The sequence below is a fragment of the Phoca vitulina genome, unplaced genomic scaffold (assembly GCF_004348235.1).
Source record: "Phoca vitulina isolate PV1807 unplaced genomic scaffold, GSC_HSeal_1.0 scaffold13, whole genome shotgun sequence".
Classification (NCBI taxonomy): Eukaryota; Metazoa; Chordata; class Mammalia; order Carnivora; family Phocidae; genus Phoca; species Phoca vitulina.
This window is the reverse complement of record NW_022589716.1, coordinates 5,867,855-5,893,322: the sequence shown is the minus strand read 5'-3', so window position 1 is coordinate 5,893,322 and position 25,468 is coordinate 5,867,855. Positions and strand designations below refer to the sequence as shown.

The following is a 25,468-nucleotide window of genomic DNA, read 5'->3' as shown; positions in this document are numbered from 1 at the left end:
GCAGGGCCTATCTATTTATTTTGCTTCTGTAGCGATACTTAATGCCATTGATGACAGTTAATATAATTGTAATAGGAAATCATTGCAAGTTGTATTTAGAAATGTAGAGGGACATTAATATTTTCAAAATCTGTAATCTTTTTTATCAGGTAACATTCAATGAACCTCTCTTAGATAATACATGTAAAAGGTTAATATTCTTTATTTAATGTGCTTTTTAAAAAAAGTGAAATAATTAGGGGCACCTGGGTGACTCGGTTGGGCGTCTGCCTTCGGTTCAGGTCAGGATCTTGGGGTCCTGGGATCAAGCCCCACATCAGGCTCTCTGCTGGGTGGGGAGTCTGCTTCTCCCTCCCATTCTCCCTCAGTGCTCTCTCTCAAATAAATAAATGAAAGTCTTTAAAAAAAAAAGTGAAATAATTAACTGTAATTCAGAGAAGAAATCCCTGTCATGCATGACTTTTTCTTTACAGTAAAGGTCTTAACAATTAGTTTTTAAAAAATATTAAGCATCGTATCAGTTTATTTGTTAGAATTCTTTGGAATAGCTCAAGCAAGCTATTTTTTCCTTAACCACCATGCTTTTGCTATTTGCCAATTTGAATATGAAATTGAATCAGTTCCCTATGTGTCTCATGTTTCCCTAACTCCTCATAAATTGAACAACTTCCTTTGCTGGTTGTTTTTTTGTGTTTTTTTTGGTTTGTTTGTTTGTTTGTTTTGTTTTTCAAAAATACCCAGGGGATTTCTTTGGCTTCAACTCTGCTTTCCTGCCCATGAAGGTACAGGTTATTTTAGTGGCAAATGCCTTGTTTCTTATTGAACTGGTTTAACTCTGAGAGGGAGGTCAGAAGAGAATCATACCATGCAGCACACATCTCACACATCCAGACCCTTGGGCCTTGTCTCTATTCCAAGTGTGTTTTGTACATTTGGAGCATGAACTCTATAAATGAGTTTTTAACATTCTTTATATGCATAGTTCCATAAAAGTGAAATTATCGAAATGTGAGAGCCCAGTGTTAGGAGTACATGACCATAGGCTACTTGATGATATTGTTCCCATTATTTGAAAAAGAAGGAAAGAAAAAAACATTAGATCAATATTAGGAAAACTTATATGTAAAGTTAGAAATGTTTCCTCTTTGAACAACTTAAAATTGTATCATGTTAATTTCCCTAATAGTTTCGAACAATGAAGTTTAATATATTTTCATAGACTTTCATCTTGTTTTCTAGTATTACTTAACTAGGTTTAATGTAATTGATGATGATTAGAGATTGATTTTTCCTTAGCTTTTCTTAGAGCTCTTGACATTTTCTCTCAATATTTAATCCTTTGTCATCAGTATATAAGAGGCACCTGAAGAGCTAAGTTTTAAGTTCCCCTCAAAGCAATAAAAATAGCACAGTCATTCCTTCTGCTTAAAAACCCTCTTTGCTTCTCTATGTCAATGCTGGAACCCAAATTTTCTATCTAATTAGTATTAAATATTTTTACATAGTCATTCTCAGGAGAGGGCCATGTGTGATTTCGCCAATGAGACTGATTTCCAATGAAATAGGAGATTTATTAGTTATCATTTGGTTGTGTAATTCAAATTTAAAAAAAAAAATTTAGGGGCGCCTGGGTGGCTCAGTCGTTAAGCGTCTGCCTTCGGCTCAGGTCATGATCCCAGGGTCCTGGGATCGAGCCCCGCATCGGGCTCCCTGCTCCGCGGGAAGCCTGCTTCTCCCTCTCCCACTCCCCCTGCTTGTGCTCTCTCTCTCACTGTGTCTCTCTCTGTCAAATAAATAAATAAAATCTTAAAAAAAAAAAAATTAAAAAAAATTTAAAGATTTTATTTATTTGGGAGAGAGAGAGAGAGCATGCGAGTGGGGGGAGGAGCAGAGGGAGAGGGAAAGAATTCCAAGCAAACTCCTCGCTGAGGGGGGAGCCAGTTGCGGGGCTCTATCTCACAACCCTGAGATCATGACCTGAGCCGAAACCAAGAGTTGGACCCTTAACCAACTGAGCCACCCAGGTGCCCTTGATTTTTTTTGTTTATAAAATACTTCAGTTAGGATCTAAGAGATTAATTAACTCTCCCCTCAATGCAGCAATCCCTTTGGTAGCATCTCTGCTAGCTAGCATCTTGAATTTGCTTGAGTTTGTTTGTTGGTGGTGGTGGTGTTTTTTTTTTAGCTACCCCAAACGTTTATTTTAACATTTTGTTACACATGGTAATTATTCATGATAGTATATATAAAGAAGTACAAACTTAAGTGTGTCTACCTGAAAGAAAATATAGTTAGGTTTGAGAGAGGAAGAGGAGGTCGAGGACTGTCTACTTTTTCTCTCAATGGACTGCCAGAGAAGAAAGAACATTTGATTATGGGCTAGATTAAATATACTTCTAGGGAATCATTTTTCTGGTCTGTCAAATGGAGGTAGAGGAGGAGGTGCTGCATCTGAAGTAATGTATGTTAGTGAAGAAAAGAAAATTAGTTTCAATGCATTTCCTAAGTATTTTAGAGGAAAATATAATGAATGAGGCAAAGCATAAGTGGACTCCGTTACAGAACATTTTTAGGAAACATATCTAAGATTAGGCCCCTCAAGGGAGCATTCCTTTTGCCTTGTATCTGTCTCTTAGGGGGCCATTGGTGGAAAACGATGAGTCAGCCCCTGGACTTGTTGAGCTGTGTCCTGTGGGTAAAGCCCTGACATGCTAGGGGGTAAAAAGGAAGACTGGCTCTCAGTGGAATAGGAAAACACAGATGTCACGCTGTTCTGATCTTCTTCATGAATGACACCTCCCCACTAATTGTCATCTGATGACGACTACTGAAAGCTGCACTCTTTTCTTCTTTTTAGCTAGAATGGGCACTAGGAAAAAAGTTCATGCATTTGTCCGTGTCAAACCCACCGATGACTTTGCTCACGAAATGATCAAATACGGAGATGACAATAAAGTAAGTGCAACGTGCTTGCCCTCACCGGCCCGGTCCTCTCTGTCCCCGCTCGCTACAGCGTGACCCTGTTTCTAAATAGCCTTTAAGGACCAAGATAGAATTGACGAAAGTTCGGATGGACTCCAGAGTCCAACAAGTCCAAACCCCTCCCCCTGAATCGCTTTCGATGAGGAAACTCTCGAAACTTCCATTTTTAATTTTTGGTTAATACATTTAACCTTCATCCTTGTATCTGATATAGAAAAGCTGACGTTTGTCCACACTCATAAAACTTTCTGGTGATCAAATCTGTTACATAATCTCCCCAGGGGTCCAGGTAGAATGTCTTAAGTTGATAACTGTTAAACTTACCAAACCAATGGGAAAAACTCTTATCGAGAGAACTGGAAAGGTTTATCCATCCCCATGCCTTTACCACTGTCCTCACAGTCTTTCTGAAGCCCATGACAGGCTTGGGACAGGTTGAGAGAGTCCTGTGTTTTCATTCAGCAAACAACTGTGAATCCACTGTGGGCAGCACTGAGACGTTCTTTAAGGGAAGAATTCAAGAGCAAACTCCCCAAGCTTTGCAAGTCTTGGCAGTCAGAAAAAAGCTCACACTGGGCATGGTTTCAACGAACATAGAAGCGCAGTGCGTTTAATGTGTGAATGCACCAAGCCTCTCTTGATCTTACTTCTGCATGTGGCTGTGTCTTGGTTCCTGGATTAGGGCAGCCAGGATAAAATTCCAGTAAGAGGCTCTTTACATCAGAAGTCCCCATAATGAAGATTGGAATCTACCATTGACCTAATGCAACGGGTTCCTAACCCAGCTGCTGCCAAAGTGTTTTGCTGTGGAGGGATCTAAAAATCTAACTTTTTTTTTTAGAAATCTGTGCATCTAAAAATATGCTGATTACAAGTAGGTAGGCACCCTTGATTTGCTGTAATACCAGTGAGGAACTATGAGAAGTCAAGAAGAGCCTTCTCTGTGGCTCTTCATCATTACTCAGAATGGCCCATAGCATGTAAGAGATGTGGCTCAAGCCCAGGCCTCTGTCACGAAGCCCACTGTTCTCTCTCTCTGGCCTAATCCAAGGCCTTCCTGTGCTTAGTGAATGTGTCCAAAGCTTGTTTAATAGAAACATGATAAATGTGCTTGACCCCATATCATAGATGGGGGAACCAAGACAAACAGCACCTAGGGTGACAAGTCCTGAAACTAGTAAGTGCTCCAGTCTCCTGATCCTTCCACCTGAAGGGTTGTGTGGCCTCCCTGCAGGAGCTTCCTTCTCCCATCCCAAAGAATTCATTGGAATATTGGCCCATTGGTGGGAGTCCCTGTTCTTCCTAAAGTTCACTTCCTCTGTTTTCTCCAGGTCAGGCCTCAGCTAGCAGTGAGTTTTTCATACCAGTTTCCTAAACACTAACTCTCTCTCTTCCTAGAGCATTGATATTCACTTAAAAAAAGATCTTCAGAGAGGAGTTGTCAATAACAAGCAGACAGACTGGTCGTTCAAGCTGGATGGAGTTCTCCACAATGCCTCCCAGGACTTAGTTTATGAGACAGTTGCAAAGGATGTGGTTGCTCAAGCCCTCGATGGATACAATGGTAATTTAGTTAATTGTCAGTTGTTTTACATAAGAACCCACAGAACCCTTCCTGGAGGAAGAGTTGCATTTTATGGTGAATGAAAGAAAAGATAACCTCTCCTGCTAACTTCTGTTTGCTAATTTGTCTATCTCCATATTCTTATGGTGGAAAACCGATTATTTGCTTGGTGATATTGTGGGCATGACTTGATCCAAAGTTCTGGGATCCTACCTTCATAGGAAGATTCAATGGCTGTGGCTCTAGGTCCTGGGGATGAACTATTATCCTGTTTCACATCTCTCAGATACTAGCTTGGAAGATAATGTCCTTGTGAATTTGACTGAGTCCAAATACTTTTCTCTTGGCCACCTGCTAGGAGCTACTTCCGTTCATTCTACCAGCAAAATCATTCTACCCTTCCTATTCTAGTATAGGGTTATTTACATATAGCATGAAAAAATGGAGTGGAGTTTGATTGTCTTAACAAATTAAAAGCAGCTTTACTGGGAAAGTTTTACAAACTAGTTCAGTCTAAGATTGCTTGAAAATCTTAAGATTTGAAAATCTGTAGAAAGAATCTATCACCGTTTTTGTAAACTTCGCCCATGTGACTAGAATGCTCCCTGTCTGCAAGTTTTAGGTCTTCTGTTTAAAAGTCTGTTTAGTATTGATGCCCACACATTGTAATGTATCCTGCTTGTGATACATAAGTGTGGCCCTCATTGACCCTGAGGGGATGTGGCCTTGAAGAGGTAGAAGACGAGGAGCTAAGAAGGCCTGGGAGGTTAAGAATCTTGGGCCCTGGGTGCTGTGGAATCACAAATGGGCCCTGAGGGCCAGCCACCGTGACTCCTTCCTGCACACTTGTGTTAGTAGATACTGTTTCTGACCTCGGCTCACATGCTGAGTTAGAGCCCCGTGTGTAAAACCTACCAATCCCAGGAACTAGAGCATTGGTGTGGTGAAGGCAAACACTGATTTTCACGGCCCAGCGTTGCCCTGAAGCAGCGTTTGGGATGGGTATGGCTCAGGCTGGCCCAGCCAGGAGGAAGGGCGGATGGGATCCGGAGCTCAAGAGCCTGGTGGTGATGGTAAACCTCATAGACGTGACAGGTGCAAACGCAGTCGTCCTGAAGAGGGCGGTGGGACCAGATCAGGACCTGTCATGGCGGTGTTTCTGAAAGTGGCATGGGACCAACTAGCAGCCCTGTTTGATCCTGTGGGAACTTGCAGTCTACAGAGAATTCTCACCATTAACAGGAAATGCCCTTTCCACGCCCATTTCTTCCTGGGGATTTTGAAAGCTCTTCTTGCCTCCTGCCTGGCCAGTTCCAGGGAGGCCTACGCCTGAGACTCTGGCAGTTCATGGCTTTGCTAAAGGACTGTTCAGCCAGTGGTGCTGGATTCTGAATGTCTTAATTTTTCATTTCAGGGGCACCTGGGTGGCTCATTCGGTTAAGCATCTGCCTTCAGCTCAGGTCATGATCCCAGGGTCCTGGGATGGGCTCCTTGCTCAGCAGGGAGTCTGCTTCTCCCTCTGCCCCTCCCCCCTGCTTGTGTTCCTGCTCTCTCTCTGACAAATAAAATAAAATCTTTAAAAAAAGAAGGGCTGGAGTTCAGTGTTCCTGTCTCCCTCCTCACCTGTCTAGGAAAATTCCCAGTTTCTCTGTTCCCTGATATTCCCTGCTCTGCTCAGAAGCCCGAGGGTGAGATCTTCTCTTGGCACGGGGATCAATAGAGCACTACATGGGCCAGATTTAGAGCAGCGGTCTGTGTTTAGACCATTTATGTCCCTGTTTCCCTGCCCGCCCATTCCCACCCCCCACCCCCCCGTGGCAGGAATTCCTCATGTCCACGGCTGCTCCTGATGGCCACCTCCACACCAGGATCCAGATTGGCACCAGGCATGCTGGGGGATAAGAGAGCTGTCCTCGGAGCTCTTTTCCTGGACATCACCAAGATGTGTTTCCAAATATTTGCAGGTACCATCATGTGTTACGGGCAGACAGGAGCCGGCAAGACATACACCATGACAGGGGCAACTGAGAATTACAAGCACCGGGGGATCCTTCCTCGTGCCCTACAGCAGGTAGAGAGTGGGCCCACAGGCGGGGTACCTCACGGGTACCCCCCCCTTACCACAGCTGCTGCCGACCCCAGGCCTGCTACCGGACACAGGATATACGTTGAGGGGGTGGGGGTGCAGAGGCCTCAGGAAACCGGGCGTTCGGGTTTCAGAGTCTGACCCAAGCCCGTGCAGAGCCAGTTTCATTTGTGAGGACGTGCCAACTGGCTTCTTGCTGCTGTGCTGGTCTGTGATCCTGTAATTGAAGATTTGGAGGTCCTAATCATTATGTTCCTTCCTCGCTTTAATGAGGGGGATATGGACTCTCAGAGAGCTCCCTCACTGGCCTGCTCTGGCTTCTTCCACCACCACAGCCCCAGAAAGAGCAAAGGGAAAAAGCAGGCACAACATGAGCGTTCAGGACTGAGTCAGCCCTGGGCGGGTCTGGGAACTCTGACTGAAGATAGGACAGAGGGGCCTTCCTTCGGAGTTCTGTGAGGACCCTCTGTTGGGAGGTAGGAGGTAAAGGGCTTTACCCCAAAAGCATCTTGAGGTTTTATAGCCCTGTCCTATAAGAAATGGAGAGGACCCTCTAGTGTATAAACCACCCATGCTCTAACTGGTGAAGCAATCTCCTTCACGCCCCACTGTCAAAGCTTCAGGATCTCAGCATCTTCGACTTAGGTAGTGGAGTCCAACGCTGCCCAGTAGAAATAAAATGGAAGCCACACATGCAATTTTGAGTTTTCTAGTAGCCACAGGTTGAAAAGTAAAACAGGCGAAGTTGATTTTAATGATATATTTTATGTCAGTATATGCAAAATGTAATGTCCACATGTAGTCAGTATGAAAATTCTTGAGATATTTTGCATTATTTTTCTCACACCAAGTCTTTGCAGTGTGTATTTTACACTTACGGGCCATTTCAAAATTTAGACACTACATACTCATCAGGAATACTTGATCTGTATTGAGATTTCATAAAATTTACGGTTGAAAGAGTAGATTTATAAACCCAAGTTGTTCCAAACATACTGAAAAGTTTACCAGTAACTGAACTTAGGACTGCTTTGAAATTTAAATTCAAATTAATTACAATTAAAAAAATGTTTTTTAATTCTGCCCCTCATATTTGCGTCAGCCACATTTCAAGTGCTCAGCAGCCTCCTTTGGCTAGTGTCCCCCATGTTGGACAGCACCCACCTAGACTGTTAGAGCAGGGTGGGGACCTCAGGGATCATCCAGCCCAATCCCCACAGCCCATTTGACAATTAAGAAAGTTAAGGTCAGGGGCACCTGGGTGGCTCAGTCGTTAAGCGTCTGCCTTCGGCTCAGGTCGTGATCCCAGGGTCCTGGGATCGAGCCCCGCATCGGGCTCCCTGCTCAGCGGGAAGCCTGCTTCTCCCTCTCCCACTCCCCCTGCTTGTGTTCCCTCTCTCGCTGTGTCTCTCTCTTCAAATAAATAAATAAAATCTTTAAAAAAAAAAAAAAAGAAAGTTAAGGTCAAGAGAGGGGAAAAGACCAGTCCAAAGTCACCTGCCCATAAGTACCAGGGAGGGTATTAGGAGCTGGGAAGGCTGAGTTTGGGCTTGGCTTCTCTCTGTAACTGAGTGGTCATAGACAAATACTTTCATTGCATGGAGCTTTCCACAGGTGGGCATTACCCCTGCCTTGCTTCAATCACAGGGGAGTTGTGAGAATGGAATTAAATAATGGATGTGAAAGAGGCATCTATATGGTGAGACCCCATAAAATAAGGGATCTTCATTCCAGAGTCTTTTCCATTCATCATGTCATGGGGCTGTTCAATCTGTTAAGTCAGGCCTCAAAAAACTACATGATAATAATTATCACTCAGTGGACTAATAATAGTGATTGTTGATGATGACCATCATGCCAGCTAGACTGTAAATTCTTTTAGGACAAATTTTTTTTTTAAAGATTTTATTTATTCATTTGAGACACAGAGATACAGAGAGAGAGAGAGAGAGAGCATGAGCAGGGGGAGAAGCAGAGGGAGAGGGAGAAGCAGGCTCCCTGCTGAGCCAGGAGCCCGATGTGGGGCTTGATCCCAGGACTCTGGGATCATGACCTGAGCTGAAGGCAGACGCTTAACCATCTGAGCCACCCAGGCGCCCCAGGACAAATATTTTTTTATTGTACTTCTTGATATTCCCTGCTGAGGTCAGAACCCTCCTAACACTGGCTGGTCATTGGAGTTTTCTCTTCGTGACTACGTCCAATCCCTCATCTAGGTTTTTAGGATGATCGAAGAACGCCCCACACATGCCATCACTGTGCGTGTTTCCTACCTGGAAATCTACAACGAGAGTCTCTTTGATCTCCTGTCCACTCTGCCCTATGTCGGACCATCAGTCACACCATTGACCATTGTGGAAAACCCTCAAGGGGTCTTCGTTAAGGGCTTGTCAGTCCACCTTACAAGTCAGGAGGAGGATGCCTTCAGCCTCCTTTTTGAGGTGAGATGACCAAGTCTAAGGGACCTTTCCTTCCTTCCTTCTCTCCTTCTACCCTCCCTCCCTCCTTCCTTCCTTCCCTTCCTTTCTTCCCTTTTTTCTTTTCCTCCCTCCCTCCTTAGTTTTTTTACTTACTTTGATAATCAGAATGAATATTTATATATGCTCATTAGCAAGTTCAGATAGTAAAGAAAAAAATACAGGAACAAAAAAAGAATTCACTCGTCTGTTTCCTACATACAGCAACAATAATGTATGTTTTGGCTAATTTCCAGTCTTTTTTTCCCCATGCAATTTTTTCTTAACATAGTTGAAATTGTCCTTTTTTTTTCAGTCAACATGAAATCATGGGCATTTGTAGTATAGAAAAAAATAAGGATTAGCATCCTTAGTATATAAGAGCTCTTACAAATCTGTAAATTCCCCCAGCGTATGCTATTCTTTTAAAAGTCATATAGGTTGGAACTCTTTTTTTTTTTCTTTTTTAAAGATTTTATTTATTTATTTGAGAGATAGCGAGCATGAAGGAGAGGAGGGGCAGAGGGAGAGGGAGAAGCAGGCTCTCCGCTGAGCAGGGAGCTGGATGCGGGGCTCGATCCCAGGACCCTATGATCATGACTTGAGCCAAAGGCAGATGCTTAACCAAATGAGCCACCCAGGTGCCCCTAGGTTGGAACTCTTAAACGTTGTTGCTGAAATGTAAAATGGTGCAGCCATTTTGGCAGTTTCCTAAAAAGTTAAACACTAATTTTATCATAAGATCTAGGAATTCTATTCCTAGGTATCTTCCCAAGAGAAACGAAAGCATGTGTTCACACAAAGACTTGTAGGCAAATGTTATAGCAGCATTATTCGTAATAGCCAAAGACTGGAAATAACCAAAATATCCATCACCTGGTGAATGGATCAACAAAATGTACATCCATATGATGGAGAACTATTCAGCAATAAAAAGAAATGGACTACTGATATATGCTACAAGATGGACAAGTCTCAAAATAATGTTCAGTAAAAGAAACACAAAAGATCCATACTGTATGATTCCACTCATTTGAAATGTCCCAGTAGACACCAACTTTAGAGATAGAAAGCAGATTATCGGTTGCCCAGAGGAAAGAGTGGGAAATGGTTGCAGATGGGCCCAGGGAACTTTTTGGAGTTACACAACATTTCTAAAACAGGATTGTGGTGATGGTTGCACCACCCTGTAAATTTGGTAAAAAACAATCACTGAATCATATGCTTAAAACAGAGAATTTTATGCTATTTAAATTATGTGTCAATAAAACTTTTTTTTTTTAAAGTCACCTAGGTGTCCTCAGGGGTGCTTTACACCTGGAGCCCTTGCATCTACAGGGAAGAGAGCGTCCCAGGAGGTAGCTGTAGGGCATTCTTGTCTTCTCGTTGCTCCTAACATTTCACCGTGACTAATGATGTTTGCTGGAGGTTTTTGGTGGCTTCAGGTTAAAGAAGGTCCAAGTTTGGGAAGAGTTTTTTTAATCATGAATAAGTATTTATTCATACCCTTAGTAATAACCACTCTCCTGACCTGTGATCATTTCATCGGTCTTCTTTGTAGCATTACCACCCATGTTTCCTCCAACAGCGAGCGTAGTTTTAATTTTTTTGAAATTTTTATATGAAAGGAATCATGCAGGATGAATTCTGTCTGATTACTTTTCCCTTTTATCTACTTTTTATGTGAAATGCATCTGCATTCTTGCTGTATATTTTTCATTGTCATCATCATTGTATTACATTGGGTGAATATACTACCAGTTAGTTACCCACTCTTGTACTAATGGGCATTCGGGTTTTCCTAATTCGGGGGATATTTCAGACAATGCCACTGGGAGCATTCTTGTATATCTGTTGGTGCACGTAGCATGAATTTTTCTAGGGCTGCAAATATGGGTCATTGAGTATGTGTGTCTTAAGTTTTCTTAGGCAATGCCAACTCTTTTCCATAATTGTACACTTCCACAGCAGGTTATCAGAATCCTGAGTATTCCGACCTTAAAATTTTGCTGGTGTGTGGTGTTTCCCACTGTGGTCTTCTCTTTTCATCTTTCATTACTAATGAAATTAAGGACCTTTTCATGTGTTTATTGACCATGTGGATTTCCCTTTTCCTGTCTTTTGGTTTTTTGTTTTTTGTTTGTTTGTTTTTACAGATGTCCTTTTTTCTTTCTCTTACTTATCTGCATGAATTCTTTATATACTCGGAAAACTAACTCTTTTTCCATTATGCATATTGCAAATATCTTATATTTCCTGTGGCTTCTTTTTTTCTTTCTCTCTCTCTTTATGTGTTATTTAATGAACAAAAATTCCTGATTTTAGGTTAATTGAATTGTGTGTGAATTTTTTGTTTTGGCTTTTCGTGTAAAGAGCATATAAAAGGAAAAAAAAAGAGCATATAAAAGGATTTTCTTTTAAAAATATCCAGGGGTAGAGGGGCACCTGGGTGGCTCAGTTGGCTAAGCGTCTGCCTTCGGCTCAGGTCATGATCCCAGGGTCTTGGGATTGAGCCCTGCATGGGGCTTCCTGCTCAGTGGGGAGTCTGCTTCTCCCTCTCCCTCTGCTCCTCCCCCACACTTGTGCACTCTCTTTCTTTACTCTCTCTCTCAAATAAATAAAATCTTTTTTTTTAAGATTTTATTTGTTTATTTGCCAGAGAGCCACCCAGGCACCCCAAATAAATAAAATCTTAAAAACAAAAAAAATCCAGGGGTAGAATTCACTAGTGAAGTCATCTGATCCTGGACTTTTATTTTTTGGGAGGTTTTTGATTACTGAATCAATCTCCCTAATAGTAATCGGTCTATTCATATTTTCTATTTCATCATAACTCAGTCTTGGTGGTGTGACAATCTTTGTCTTTTAGCTGAAGCATTTCATTCCACTTGCACTTAATGTAAATTACACATATAGCTGGTTTACATCTGTCATGTTAACTGTGTGCTTTCTCTTTGTTCCATTTGTTCTACATTTATTTTTCTTACCTGTTTTGCCCTCTTTTATTTATTTAAAGATTTTATTTATTTGAGACAGAGAGAGAGAGAGTGAGCACGAACGGAGGGGAAGGGGCAGAAGGAGAGGGAGAAGCAGACTCCCTGCTGAGCAGGGAGCCCCACGTGGGGCTCGATCCCAGGACCCCGGGATCATGACCAGACGCCTAACTGACTGAGCCACCCAGGCACCCCTGCCCTCTTTTTAATTGAATATTTAATTTTTTATTGTCCTGTTGCCCCCTTTACTAATTTAGAGGTTATATGTTCATTCATATTTATATTCTCTCGCTCTCTCAGTTTATCCTAGAAATAACAACTTGCACGTTTAGTTAATACACATACATACACACCCAAATGAGCGTATCTACCTAGTAAAATCTGAATAAGGTCCGTGGATTATACCAATGTCAGCTTCTTGGCTTTGATGCTGTGCTATAGTTTTGCAAGCTGTCATCACAGGGAGAGGCTGAGTGAAGGGTACAGAGGACTTGCCTGTACATTTCTTTGAAACTTCCTGTGGATCAAAATAAAATGTCGTTTTATCATAATGTTATGTTTTACTATAACATTACCATTTTAATCGTGTTATAATTATTTTTAAAATCAAACCTTTCAAAATCTAAAGTTCATAAAAACCTCTCCCTCCTCCTGGATTCTGTAAGAACCTTAGGATCGTTGCCTTGTCTTTTACGTTTTTGTTTTTTGACTCTGCAGGGGCATCATTATTAATGTTTTATATAGTCTGCATTCTTTTACATTTACCCTCGTATTTACCACTTCCGTTGCTTTTCCTTTCTTTTCTCCATAACCTTCCCCTGGAGAATGTTTTCCTTCTATTATACATCCTTTACAGTGAGCATGCTGGTGACAAAGAGTTTCTTGTTTTTTGAAATGTCCTTATTTATCCTCAATCTCGAAAGATATTTTTGCTGGGTGTAAAATTCTATTTTGGCATTTTTTCACTTCTACCATATTAAAGACATCATTGCAAAGTTATGGTTTCCATCGTTAGTGAGAAGTCAACTGTCAGTCTATTCAACAGTCTTTTCAAAGTATGTTAGTCTGGGCTCTCTGAGAAGCAGATGCCAAGATGGGATTAAATGAGCAAAGGTTTTATGAGAGGAAGTTCCCGTGTCAAGGAAGCAGGAAGGGAACTGGGTAAGGCTGGACAACTGTCAGGTCACGATGCAAGTCCTACCTCAGGTGAAGGGAGGGAAGGTCGGGTGGAGTTTCCTAGACTGCCATGCCGCGTAAGGAAGGCTCGGGAGCAGTTAGCAAAGGACTCTTCAGGAGGGAAGCGCATTTCTCAGGCCATCAGAGATTGTCTAGTGGAAGCCAGAAAGACAAGGGCAGAGGGCACTTCACAAAGAGGGGACTGAAGGATGAAGGTGACCTGACCCCTTACGCTCTTGGTGAATGTCACTGAATTTGTAGGACAGGCGACAGTGAGAAGCTGTGGAGACATGGCCACGGGGGTCAGCCAGGGGGTCAGCCAGGTCTGCTCCACAGCTCAGGGCTTCCCTTCCTCTCCCCTGTCATCACAGCTTTGGGACTTGTTCAGAGCATTTCTCTGGGGCCTTTAAGGGGACTGTGGAGTCCCTCCCACAAGGACCTTTTTCTCCTAAGAACAGCCATTTCCACCACATCTTTAAGTGTATTCTGGTCATAGGGCCCAATCTTGTGAATTAGAAGCAAGGGCTTGCTGTCCCTTTAAAAATATAAATTAATTCATTTTTCATAATTTTTAAAAGTAATAACACGTTCACTAGGGCGCCTGGGTGGCTGAGTTGGTTAAGTGTCTGCCTTCAGCTCAGGTCATGATCCCAGGGTCCTGGGATCGAGTCCCACATCGGGCTTCCTGCTCAGTGGGGAGTCTGCTTCTCCCTCTCCCTCTGCACTTCCCCCCCCAACCTCTATGTGCATGTGTGCACATGCGCTCTCTCTCTCTCTCAAATAAATAAATAAAATCTTTAAAAAAAAGTAATAACATGTTCACTGTAAAAATATGAAAACGCAAACCTATGGAAAAAGAACAAACGGGCACCTGGTAGGCTCAGTTGGTGGAGCATGCAGCTCTTGATCTCGGGGTTGTGAGATCAAGCCCCATGTTGGGTGTAAAGATTACTTAAAATCTTTTTAAAAAATGAAAAAAATAAAGAAATGATCTCTAAACCCCAGCCTAGAAGTGACCATTCTGAATATCTTATTGGAAGCAACTGTGTATTCTTTCTTGTATGCATTTCTTTTGCATTCCTTAGATTGTCCCGTCATATGATTTTACCCTGCATTTGGTTAATGTGGTGCACCACACTGATGGATTTGCATGTGGTGAACCATCTTTGCATCCCAGGGGTTAGTCCTACATCGTCCTGGTATATGATCCTTTTAATGTGCCGTTGGAGTTAGTTTGCTATGATTTTGTATTCTGCGTTTCTCTATGATTAAAAAATACTTGTCAACATTTTTCTGGCTGGATGACATTCCATTATACAGACAGACCATTCCCTAATCACTGAATATGTACATTGATTGTGAGTCAGTATTCATGAACATTTCTAAGACTCTAATTCTTTTTTTAAAAGATTTTATTTATTGGAGAGAGAGAGAGAGTGCATGAGCAGTGGGGAGGGGCAGAGGGAGAGGGAGAAGCAGACTCCCTGCTGAGCAGGGAGCCCAATATGGGCCCTGGGATCATGACCCTAGCCAAAGGCAGACGCTTAACCAACTGAGCCAACCAGGTGCCCTCTAAGACTCTTAATTCTTATTACTACTTTGCCTTTCAGAAAGCTCTACAGATTCACACATCCCTAGCAAAGGGTGAAGGTCTAGGTCTGGACTCCCAATTGGTCTCCCATTCTCCTAGTTTATAAATGAGATTTCTCTGGAAGGTCTGATGGCAGTAACATGAAATCACTTGTGCTGTTGGTATAGTTGAAAAATGACCTGAATGCCTTATTATTTTAATTTTTCAAAATGTTGTCTATGTGCCCCCTCCTCTTTAGGGAGAGACCAACAGGATTATCGCCTCCCACACAATGAACAAAAACTCATCCCGCTCACACTGCATTTTCACCATCTACGTGGAGGTGAGTGCAAGCTCCTTGAATAGCCCAGGAGGGGCGGCCGAGTCTCACGGGGCCGGCTCTGTCCGAAGCTTCTTCCTGTGATGTCTCACCTCTGTTTGGATGTTTCGTAGGCCCATTCACGGACTTTATCAGATGAAAAGTACATCACTTCCAAAATTAACTTGGTGGATCTAGCGGGCTCGGAAAGGCTGGGGAAGTCTGGGGTAAGTGGGTAGCGGGAGGTTCCTTCCCAACAAACCACAACCCTGTTTCCGGCATAGCGGCTGTGCACATGGGCCGTCCCTCAGGGGGCATTTGTGAGCCCAGTCCTCAGCTAGGCACACTAGAGCACGTGGGCTTGAGCCTGTGTTGCTGGGGGACAGAATTACACATCAGCAGCAACATAATTGCGGTTCCCGCCTAATGGGATTTTTGTAAACATTGAATGAGATGATGGCCCCTAAATTCTTAGCAAGGTGTCCGGCCCTCAGTAAGTGCTCAGTAAATGCTCTGTGCTAGTGTTAGCATTTCTGTGTATGAGGGTGAGTGTTCACATGAGTCTTTCATCTCAGATATTCATATGAATGTGAATAGTAGCGTAAGTATTCACAGGAGTATGCAGTGAGCATTTCTATGTGCATTTTTTAAAAAGATTTTATTTATTTTAGAGGTAGAGAAAGAAGGAGAGAGAGAGAGAGAGAGCATGTGCGCGGGGAGGGGAGGAGCAGAGGGAGAGGGACAAGCAGACTCCATGCGGAGCACAGAGCCCAACCCCCACGCTCAATCCCACAACACTGAGATCATGACCGGAGCCCAATCAAGAGTCAGACACTTAACTGACTGAGCCACCCAGGCACCCCTCCTATGTGCATTTGTATAAGTGTTTTTATGTGTATGATAGCCTCAGGATGATTTCCTCAAGTATCTACACAAATATTCCCGTGCATATTCATGCTGGTGTGACTCTTAAGTGAGTATTCATATGAATATTCACGTAAGTATTCATATTCATGTGAACGCTGCCATGAATGTTTGCATGAGCATTCCTGGGAATGTTAGTATTAGCCCGAGATGGGATACAATCCCAGGACATTAAGAGGAGAGCTGGCTCAGGGAAGGAGGCTCTGGTCTGGCCACCCACCCGCAGCGTTCTCCGCGGGGCAGCCTCCCTATTTGGTGTGAAGTGGACCTGACCTTTGCTTTGTAGTCGGAGGGCCGCGTGCTGAAGGAAGCTACCTACATCAACAAGTCGCTATCATTCCTGGAGCAGGCCATCATTGCCCTCGGGGACCAGAAGCGGGACCACATCCCCTTCCGGCAATGCAAGCTCACCCACGCCCTGAAGGACTCATTAGGTGCGGGTGCGGTTGGTATGGGGAGGAGGGACAGGCCTGGCCTAGCTGCTGCTGGCGATCATGGACTTGCTCCCTTCCGCTGGCCTGCACTTCCCTGCAGCCTTTTCTCGGTGACCCCAGACACAGACAACAGCATGCGTGGTACCCTCTTTTGTCACCCACGGCGTGCAGTGCTGTTCCCTCAGAACCTTGGCTGGAGCTTCTGCCTCTGTTGGGAATACCTTCTCCTTTGCCCTCCCTAAACCTGGCAGAATCCTTCCATGGCCTTCAAGACCGGGTGGCGGGCCTCTCCCATGCAGCCTTCTCTTCCCCTACAGTCTCCCTGACGGAGGCCCGGGGCCTCTGTCTTTTCATCCTTGTGTCTCCAGGCTTTCGTGTTGGGCCTGATGGCTCAGTCCCGGGTGTCTGATTGTCCATGGAGTGGCGCCGGCAGCAAAGCCCTGGCCCCCAGCCCTCTGCCCTGCCCCTCCCTGCCCACTGCCATCTCTCCTCCGCTGCCCCCCCCCTTTTAGGTACATCCAGTGGCCTCTCCCCTTCCCTTCCCTCCTCCAGCCTCGTACATGCTTGGATGTGTCCCTTGTGACCCTGCCTGTGCCAGCTCGGGTGGCCATAACAGAGCACCACAGACCTGGGGGGCTTACGCAACAGACATTTATCTTTTACGGCTCTGGAGACTGCAAGTCCCAGATCAAGGTTCAGCATGGAGGGTTTCTGGTGAGGACTCTCTTTCTGGCTTGTAGACGCCTGCTTTCTTGCCGCCTTCACATGGTCAAGAGAAAGAAAGAAACGAGAGAGGGACCAGAAAGGGAGACAGAGTTCTGGTCTCTCTCTCTTATAGGGGCACTAATCCCATTATGGGGGCTCCGCCCTCAGCACCTCATCTAAACCTGATTACCTCCCACAAACCCCCTCTCCAGGTGGGATCACATTGGGGGATAGGACTTCAACATAGGAATTTGACAGGACACAAACACTCAATCCAAAACAGACGCCCACCAGCCTTAAAGGACTCTCTTGGCAGAAAACCCACATGGTTCATGGCTCTTCTGTGTCCTGCTTTCTGCAGGGGGAAATTGCAATATGGTCCTCTTGACGAACATCTATGGAGAAGCTGCCCAGTTAGAAGAGACGGTACGTAAAGACAGCCCGTGTGGCCTAGTTGGAATCCTTCTCACGGGTTCCAGGGCTGGGTAAGGGTGGCTCTGGGCTGGCTAAGCTGGCATACTTAGCCATAGACATTGTCAAGAGGGAAGGGATCCAGGGGATGAATCAGCCAAAATTGCTGCGGGAGGCCCAGGCAGGATCCACATACCAAGTACCAACGGGCAGAGGCTGTGTTGAGGAGACAAGGCAAGAAACAGGCGCAGTAGGGGGGACTGTGTGAGAGTTTCGCAGGGGGCAAGGACCATGCTGCCTGGGGTGCTGCTCCTGTGAATTGGGATCTAGGACAGTGGATTTCTTGTTCTTCGTAATTACACAGTTGAAAATCTTAGAAGCACCATGTGGTTATAAGGCCAGTGTGAGCTGACACGTGACAAGCATGTGCTGTGTGCAGGGTGGTGGGGGGTATTGGGAAGAGCAGCTTGGTAGAGGTGAGTTATCCGTGGCCCGAGGCCTCAGAGTCCCTTGCCATGGCCCTCAGGAACGTGAGAGGCCCAGATGAAGGAGCCCGTCGGGGGAAGCAGGACTTTTCCTCAAACTGGGGTGAGGAGGGTGGGCACCGAGCCGGCTGGGGTTAAAGGATGGGCGGTACAGAAAGCAGAGATGCTCCTGGCAGAGGGGACTGTGGGTCGGAAGGTGTGGGCCTTGCGAGGAACATCTGGCCACTGCAGGGGGGGCCTGGGAAGGGGAGGGCGAGAACAAACAGTAGCGGCCTCATGGGTGCAGGTGGCCAGGCTGACGCCGTGGCTGTTCCACCGGTTGCTGGGGTGTCATGGGGTTTGAGTAGGGGAGGGCTGTGGCCAGAGTTGTGACGCAGGGAGATTAACCAGCCTGCAGGGCCCAGGTGACCTGGGAGGGGACAAGCTTATGAGAATCAGAAGCAGTCATATGGGCCCTAATGGCTGAGGTGGTGACGTAGGTGAGCTCACGCAGCTGGGCCCCCTGGCAGGGGCTCCCTTCTTCCTCTGAAGGGCCACTCACCATAAATAAGGCAGATTTGGAAAGCTCTCCATAGGCATTTTGTTTTGTCAAGTGTGGGTGTTTAGGGCAGGCTTCAGTCATCTGGAGAGTCCACTTAGGCGAAACAGGTCCTTTCTAGGCACACTGCAGGGCCTCCCAGTTTCTTGCATTAGGAACCAGCCCTGTGCGTCCAGAGAGGGTGCCCTGGGACTCGGGAGGCCAGGAGGGAGCTCCTGCTGACGTGCAGGCAGCATCCCCAGAGGAAGGCTTCAGGATCCTCCCAGTCTCATAGCATGACAAAGCACGGGTGAACCCCAAGAGGAACCATATGAAAATCGGGCCTCCTGACTGCCTTGTTGAGAAGTGCCCTCCAAGACAGCGGAAGGCCCCTCTCTCTCCTTATATCTACCCCTGAGATGGTCACCACGCAGGAAGCAGCTCTCCTGGTACCTGCCATCCCCAGAGCTTTGTGACCCAGGGCGGCGCCCGCAGAGCCCAGAGCTGCTGTTGGAGGGGCCTCAAGGGTTTGGGACAAAGGCCTGTTGGGGTGTGGAAGCTAATGATTCTCTTTTTCAAATGCTTTAAAACTTTCACACAGTTCCTGTCAAGGATCATGTTGCTTTATTCAGTGACACTGCTTGTGATATGTGTGGGAGTAGATGCAGCGAGGGAGTCCTGGCCGAACTTGCTGCTGTGCTCGGAGCAGGAGAGCCTGATTCCGGCCCACACAGAGGCCGCTCCAGCTGCAGTGACAGGGGCCTCCTCCTGAGGTCGCTGTGGGCCAGTTCTGTAGAGAACACGTTACATACCTCTTCACTAAGCCTCCCAGGCTCCAACTTTACAGAGAAGTTCCACAACCTGTCTGAGGTTCGCGGTTGGTCAGCGGCAGAGTTCTTAACCACTAGACCAGACTGCTTGAAGGAAGAGCCCTTTCAGGCCTTCTTCTGGGTCACTCCTGGGTAACCACTCCCCGCCCCCCGCCAGCCCAAGCCTCTCTGTTTCAGGGCCCTGAGTCAGCCGGCATGGTGTGAGGTTGGGATCTCAGGGCCCGCCTTGTGCTATCACTGGCTGTTCCCCCTGCCAGGGAGCAGCCCTCCACCTCGCACGCAACAGCAGTGCAGCGGGGCACAGCGTCGGAGCGGTTTCTCAAGGGCCTGCTTATGTGGCTGCCTCATGGCCTCCAGCCATAATTACCCCTGCCTGGCTGCCCCTGCGGAGGGACTCGGGTGGAACCCCCAAGAAGGAGACCCCATACTTCACTTTGGAATATGTCTATGTGCAGAGATTCATCTTTCCTGGTGGACTCCTTTGACCTGCTTTGCAAATATCTCCACTCACAAGCAATTGGCCAGAGACATAGAGGGCTGTCTGATCTGTTTTTCAGCTTTCTTCCCTGCGGTTTGCCAGCAGGATGAAGCTGGTCACCACAGAGCCTGCCATCAACGAAAAGTATGATGCTGAGGTACTAAGGGGCTGGTGGGCAGGTGTGTCACTGGAGAAGGTGTGTGGGTGTGCCGCCTGGGTCGCACAAGCCTGACTTCCCTTCCTGCCTCAACTAAAGATACCCATGCAATCTTGGGTCAGTTCTTTTACACGCTGGGACAGGCCAGAGTCTTCAGAGTCACTGGAGACACCCTAGGGGGCCAGCACACAGGTGAAAGGGTCAGGTTACCACCCAGTTCATATGTGAGGCTTCAGGGCCTCTGACTACCCGGGGCTGCTGCTTCTTTTTTTTTTTTTTTTAAAGATTTTATTTATTTATTTGAGAGAGAGAGAATGAGAGACAGAGAGCATGAGAGGGAGGAGGGTCAGAGGGAGAAGCAGACTCCCCGCCGAGCAGGGAGCCCGATGCGGGACTCGATCCCGGGACTCCAGCATCATGACCTGAGCCGAAGGCAGTCGTTCAACCAACTGAGCCACCCAGGTGCCCCCTACCCGGGGCTTCTATATGAGAGTTCCTTCGAGCTAACTGTTTCGGAGTTAAATAAGTGTGGACCAACTCTTAGACTCATCTGGTTATGTCACTACAAAACCTCTTTCCTCCCAGCCTGTATGATCCCTCTAAGCAAGCACAGCTGACCAACCAGAAGGCATGCTCAGCATCACCATTAACCAGGGAAATGCAGGTTGAAAGCTTAGTGGAATTTCACCCTCACACTAGCCAAAACTAGAATTGTCCGATCATGGAGAATGACGGTGAGGCTGTGCAGAGACAGGAGCGCGTGTCTGTTTCTGGCCAGTGTCATCCATATAGCTGCTTTGGAGAGCATTTTGGCAACATCTAGCAAAATCAAAACTCATTTACCAATAATTTGGCTTTCCTTTGGGATGCTTGTAGAATCATGGTTACCGGAGACCGGAGCTTATGCGTGCCCTAAGCTCATGACAAAGCAGTTAATTAAACCTTCCAGATTCTAAATCCTGACGGAAAATAACGGTCCCTATGGCTCTGTGGAGCTAACCCGTGGCTTGGAGGCTGAGGAGGGGAGTGGCTTAGAGCCATGGGCTCTCAAACACGCGCAGGTGGGCTTCTGGAATAGCAGCTCACTGGACCCATTCTCGGAGTTCTGATTCCATTGGTGGAGGGGTGAGGCTTAAGGATTCACATTTCTAGTAAGTCCCCCACTGCTGTTCTGGGGCCACACTTGAGAACCATTGGCATAGCAGTCAAGAGCTGTGGCCCCCACATCGGGCTGTCCTGGTGCGGCCACCTGCTCTTTCCTTCCATGAGCTGCCTAACCTCGGTGAGATGCTTATCCATTCTAAGCCTCAGGGTCTTTGATTATAAATTGGAGAAGTAGCGGAATCCACTCTCAAAGAGATGTTGTGAAGAATAAGATAACGGGGAGAAACCCCTTAACACAGTGCTGTCATGGAGTAAATGCTCAATAAATATTTTAGCTAGTCCTCTACTCACTCACTCGTACAGGTCAGCAGTGTCCCTTTCTGGGTGGACAATCTAGAAGCACTCTTCGCATATGTATGTGAACAGCCTTGGAGCAGAACGGAGCTCGTGCTGCTCATTGTGTAGTGAGAAGTTGGGGCCGTGATCAGTAGCCTTTAATTAACAGGAGAGTAGCTAAGTGAGTCACGGAGGGAGGGGGCCGGGGCTCGAGCTGCAAGCATAGATAATCTCAAGTGGGATTGCAGCGGGCCAAACGGTAGCCTCTGTAATTTCCACCGAATCTAAAAATGTGCAAAGCAAAGCTGAATATCATTAATGGATAGATGCGAGTGCAGTGAAAGAAAAAAGCATGGGGGTGGAAAGACCAAACCGAGGCTGGGGGTTCCCTCTGGGATGTCAGGGGGGATGGACTTAGAGTGAGGTTCATAGGGGCTTCATTTTTATCTGCCATGTTTTAGCTCTTAAAATTAAAAACAAAAAAACTGAAGCCAATAGGGCAGCATGCTGTTCAAGTCAGGTTTTGGGGTGGTCTTACCAGGTTTCATGGCATATTTTTTTTTTTTTTTAAGATTTTATTTATTTATTTGACAGAGAGACACAGAGAGAGCACAAGTAGGAAGAGCAGCAGGCAGAGGGAGAGTGAGAGGGAGAAGCAGGATCTCCCTGAGCAGGGAGCCCGACATGGGGCTCGATCCCAGGACCCCGGGATCATGACCTGAGCCGAAGGCAGCCGCTTAACCAACTGAGCCACCCAGGTGCCCTCATGGCATTATTTACTATGCTTTTCTGTAGCTTGGAGGTTTTATTTATTTTCGTCCGGTGTTCTCTGAGCTCGGGAACCCCGCATCGCCGTGTGCAAAGCTGGCTGGGTAGTAGGCGTTGTGCAGGAACTTCTGTGCCCTTCCATGTAATTTTTGTTCTGAAATGGGCATTATTGGCCCTGGCCAACCAAGTCTCCATGACATCCAATGTGACCGTGTTTATAATCTTTATGATCAGCATTTATGAGCATGAGCTCTTGAGAGAGACCTGAGAAATTACTTTGGTGGCCCCCTTCCCTGGACTACAGCCAGCCTGCCTATGTTATTTCTAGCGCCATTCTCAGCATAGATGCCTGTTTTCAAGATGGTGGGGGAGCTTCCACAGAATTTCCTTGGCGGTGGGGCTGGTTGTAAGGCGGGAGACTGGGTTCCTCATCTGCCTCTGCCACCAATTGTCTCTGAGCCTCGGAGTTTTCACCCTTGAACTAGGGGTTGGACTGATGAACTCCAGTGACCCTCCCGCTCTGGGAGTCTGTGATTCTGTGAGGGGGTGTAAAAGTTGGCGAGCCTCGGGCATAAACAGGCAACAGAGAGACACTTGGTATTCTGCTCTGCTGAGAGAAGAGAGGGCCTGCAGGCCGCAGGGAGCGGGAGGTCAACGAGGGAAGCTTCCTGGGCAGAGAGCCACTCCTAGCTTGGTGTGCTACTTAAACAGAACTTTCTGAATTATCCTCATTACGTTTATGCTGAAAACCCCTGACCATCAGGAAACTCATGTGAGTCTGTGCTGATTCCATCCAGAAAATGTCCCTGATCTTTAAAGGAGTTGGTCAGGTGTTGTGTTCTACCTGGGGTACCAAAAAAAAAGGGAGTCAGTCAGCCAGGAGGTGCTGCCAGGTCCTGTTCTGTGGGGTCTGCTGCTCTAGCCCTGTGTTTCTGAGCAGCTTCTCCAATCAGTACAGGGGGGCCAGGTGGAGGCCACTAAGTCTGCTGGGCATTAGGAGAAGCAGCTCCTATGCTCTCAAGATGCGACGTGGAGGCTGGTTACCCTGGGAGCCGATGGCCCATTTCCCACATCACCTGACTGGCCCAGAGATCTAAGCCCGGCTCCCCATGCCACACTGGACAGTCATCCCGCTGAGGACCCTCAACGGTGCAAGCAGACTTTCCCTAGCTGGGCATGATGTCTCTTCCAGAGTGGAGATCCCTCAGCTGAGAGGAGGGGCTGGCCACCAAGCCTCTCCCGTTGCCTCATAGGAAGTCTACCTGAAAGAGACCATCTTGGGGCTTCCCAGAGGGGCAGAGCCAGGATTTGGACCCTGGTCATGTGCTTTGAGTCCCAGGCTTTGTGCCCTGAATTGCCACAGAGCCACCAGGATGCCAGGGTTCTGTCACCCCTTGCTGCGGACTGGTCACAGCTTTGGTCACCAGTCCCAGGATCCAATTGTCAGGAGCTCCCTCCAGTGGCCATTTTTTTTTTTTTTAAGATTTTATTTATTTATTTGAGAGAGAGAGAATGAGAGAGAGTGAGCACATGAGAGGGGGGAGGGTCAGAGGGAGAAGCAGACTCCCTGCCGAGCAGGGAGCCCGATGCAGGACTCGATCCAGGAACTCCAGGATCATGACCTGAGCCGAAGGCAGTCGCTTAACCAACTGAGCCACCCAGGCGCCCCCAGTGGCCATTTTTTGACAACTGAAGGAAGCCCTCTTCACAGTGAAGATTCTCAGCATAAAATCCCTTGTGCCTCTCATCTGAAAGACTCTAGGGCAGTATCTATCAACTGTAAAATGACTCAGCAGTCCTGTTTCTAGAAATATCATTAATCCATTCACTTGAAATCTACAGAGCACTTACCATGTGCCGGACACTTTTTGAAGCACTTGGAGTGTTAGTATACAAATAAACACACATCTCTGTCCTCAAAGAGCTGATGGTCTGCTGGGGGTGGGAGAGAGAGAGAGATAATAGATAAAAGAAATAAGGGAGTCTAGGGGTGCCTGACTGGCTCAGTTGGGAGAGCATGTGACTCTTGATCTTCGGGTTGTGAGTTTGAGCCCCACGTTGGGTATAGAGATTACTTAAATAAACTATAAAAAAAAAAAGGAAGTGAGTCTAGATCTTGCTATTTGCAACAACACGGATGGACCTGGAGGACATTACGCCAAGTGAAATAAACCAGATACAGAAAGAAAAATATTGCATGATCTCACTTATATGTAAACCTAAAAGGTCAGATTAATAGAAGCAGGGAGTAGAGCAGTGGTTACGAAGAGTAGGGGCAGGGGCTGAGGAAAGGGGAGATGTTGGTCAAAGGGCACTAATTCTCATTTATGGAATGGATAAGTTCTGGGAATCTAATGTATAACATGGTGACCATAGTTAATAATATTGTATTGTATACTGGAAATTTGCTAAGAGAGTAGACCTCAGAAGCTCTTACCACACACAGAAAAATGGTCACTAGGTGAGGAGGTAGATATGTTAATTAACTTGACTGTAGTAATCATTTCACTATGTATATGTATATCATGTTGTACACCTTAAATATTCATACCTCCAGGGATATCGTGGGTTCAGTTCCAGACAACTATAATATACTGACTACCACAATAAAGTGAGTTAAATGAATTTTGTGGTTTCCCAGTGCCTATAAAAGTTATGTTTACACTATACTGTAGTCTATTAAGTGTGCAGTCGCATTGTGTCTAAAAAAAATGTACATACCTTAATTTAAGAATGGTTTTTCGATGGGGCACTTGGGTAGCTCAGTCGGTTGAGCATCCAACTCTTGATCTCAGCTCCGGTCTTGATCTCAGGAACATGAGTTCAAACCCCATGTTGGGCTCCATGCTGGACGGGGAGCCTATGCAAAAAAAATAATAAATAATAATAATAATAATAAGTAAATAACTGTTAAAAAAATACTTTATCGCTAAAAAATGCTAATCATTATCTGAGCTTTCAGCGAGTCGTAATCACTGAACACAGATCACATAACAAATATAGTAAAAATGGAAAGGTTTGAAATATTATGAGAATCACCAAAATGTGATACAGAGACATGAGGTGAGCAAATGCTGTTGGAAAAATAGACTTGCCTGACCTGGGGTTGCCACAAACCTTCAATATGTAAAAAAATGCAGTATCTGGGAAGTTCAGTAAAGCAAAGTGCAATG

General features: G+C 46.0%; 1 protein-coding gene across 8 annotated transcripts in view; it reads left to right on the top strand.

The window, feature by feature from the left end:
• The window catches only part of KIF9 (kinesin family member 9), a 47,849-nt gene that overhangs the window by 2,414 nt on the left and 19,967 nt on the right, over positions 1-25,468 (top strand). For 5 of the 8 annotated variants that reach the window (XM_032412604.1, XM_032412601.1, XM_032412605.1 and 2 more), the window contains 9 exons: positions 2,858-2,955; positions 4,381-4,546; positions 6,511-6,617; positions 8,849-9,073; positions 15,087-15,170; positions 15,281-15,373; positions 16,357-16,504; positions 17,571-17,635; positions 20,010-20,087. In XM_032412604.1, coding sequence (XP_032268495.1) covers positions 2,858-2,955; positions 4,381-4,546; positions 6,511-6,617; positions 8,849-9,073; positions 15,087-15,170; positions 15,281-15,373; positions 16,357-16,504; positions 17,571-17,635; positions 20,010-20,087 — 1,064 coding nt within the window. Of the gene's footprint in view, positions 1-2,857; positions 2,956-4,380; positions 4,547-6,510; positions 6,618-8,848; positions 9,074-15,086; positions 15,171-15,280; positions 15,374-16,356; positions 16,505-17,570; positions 17,636-20,009; positions 20,088-25,468 lie in introns of those variants that run through there. The other 3 variants (XM_032412607.1, XM_032412606.1, XM_032412608.1) reach the window with 2 other exon arrangements.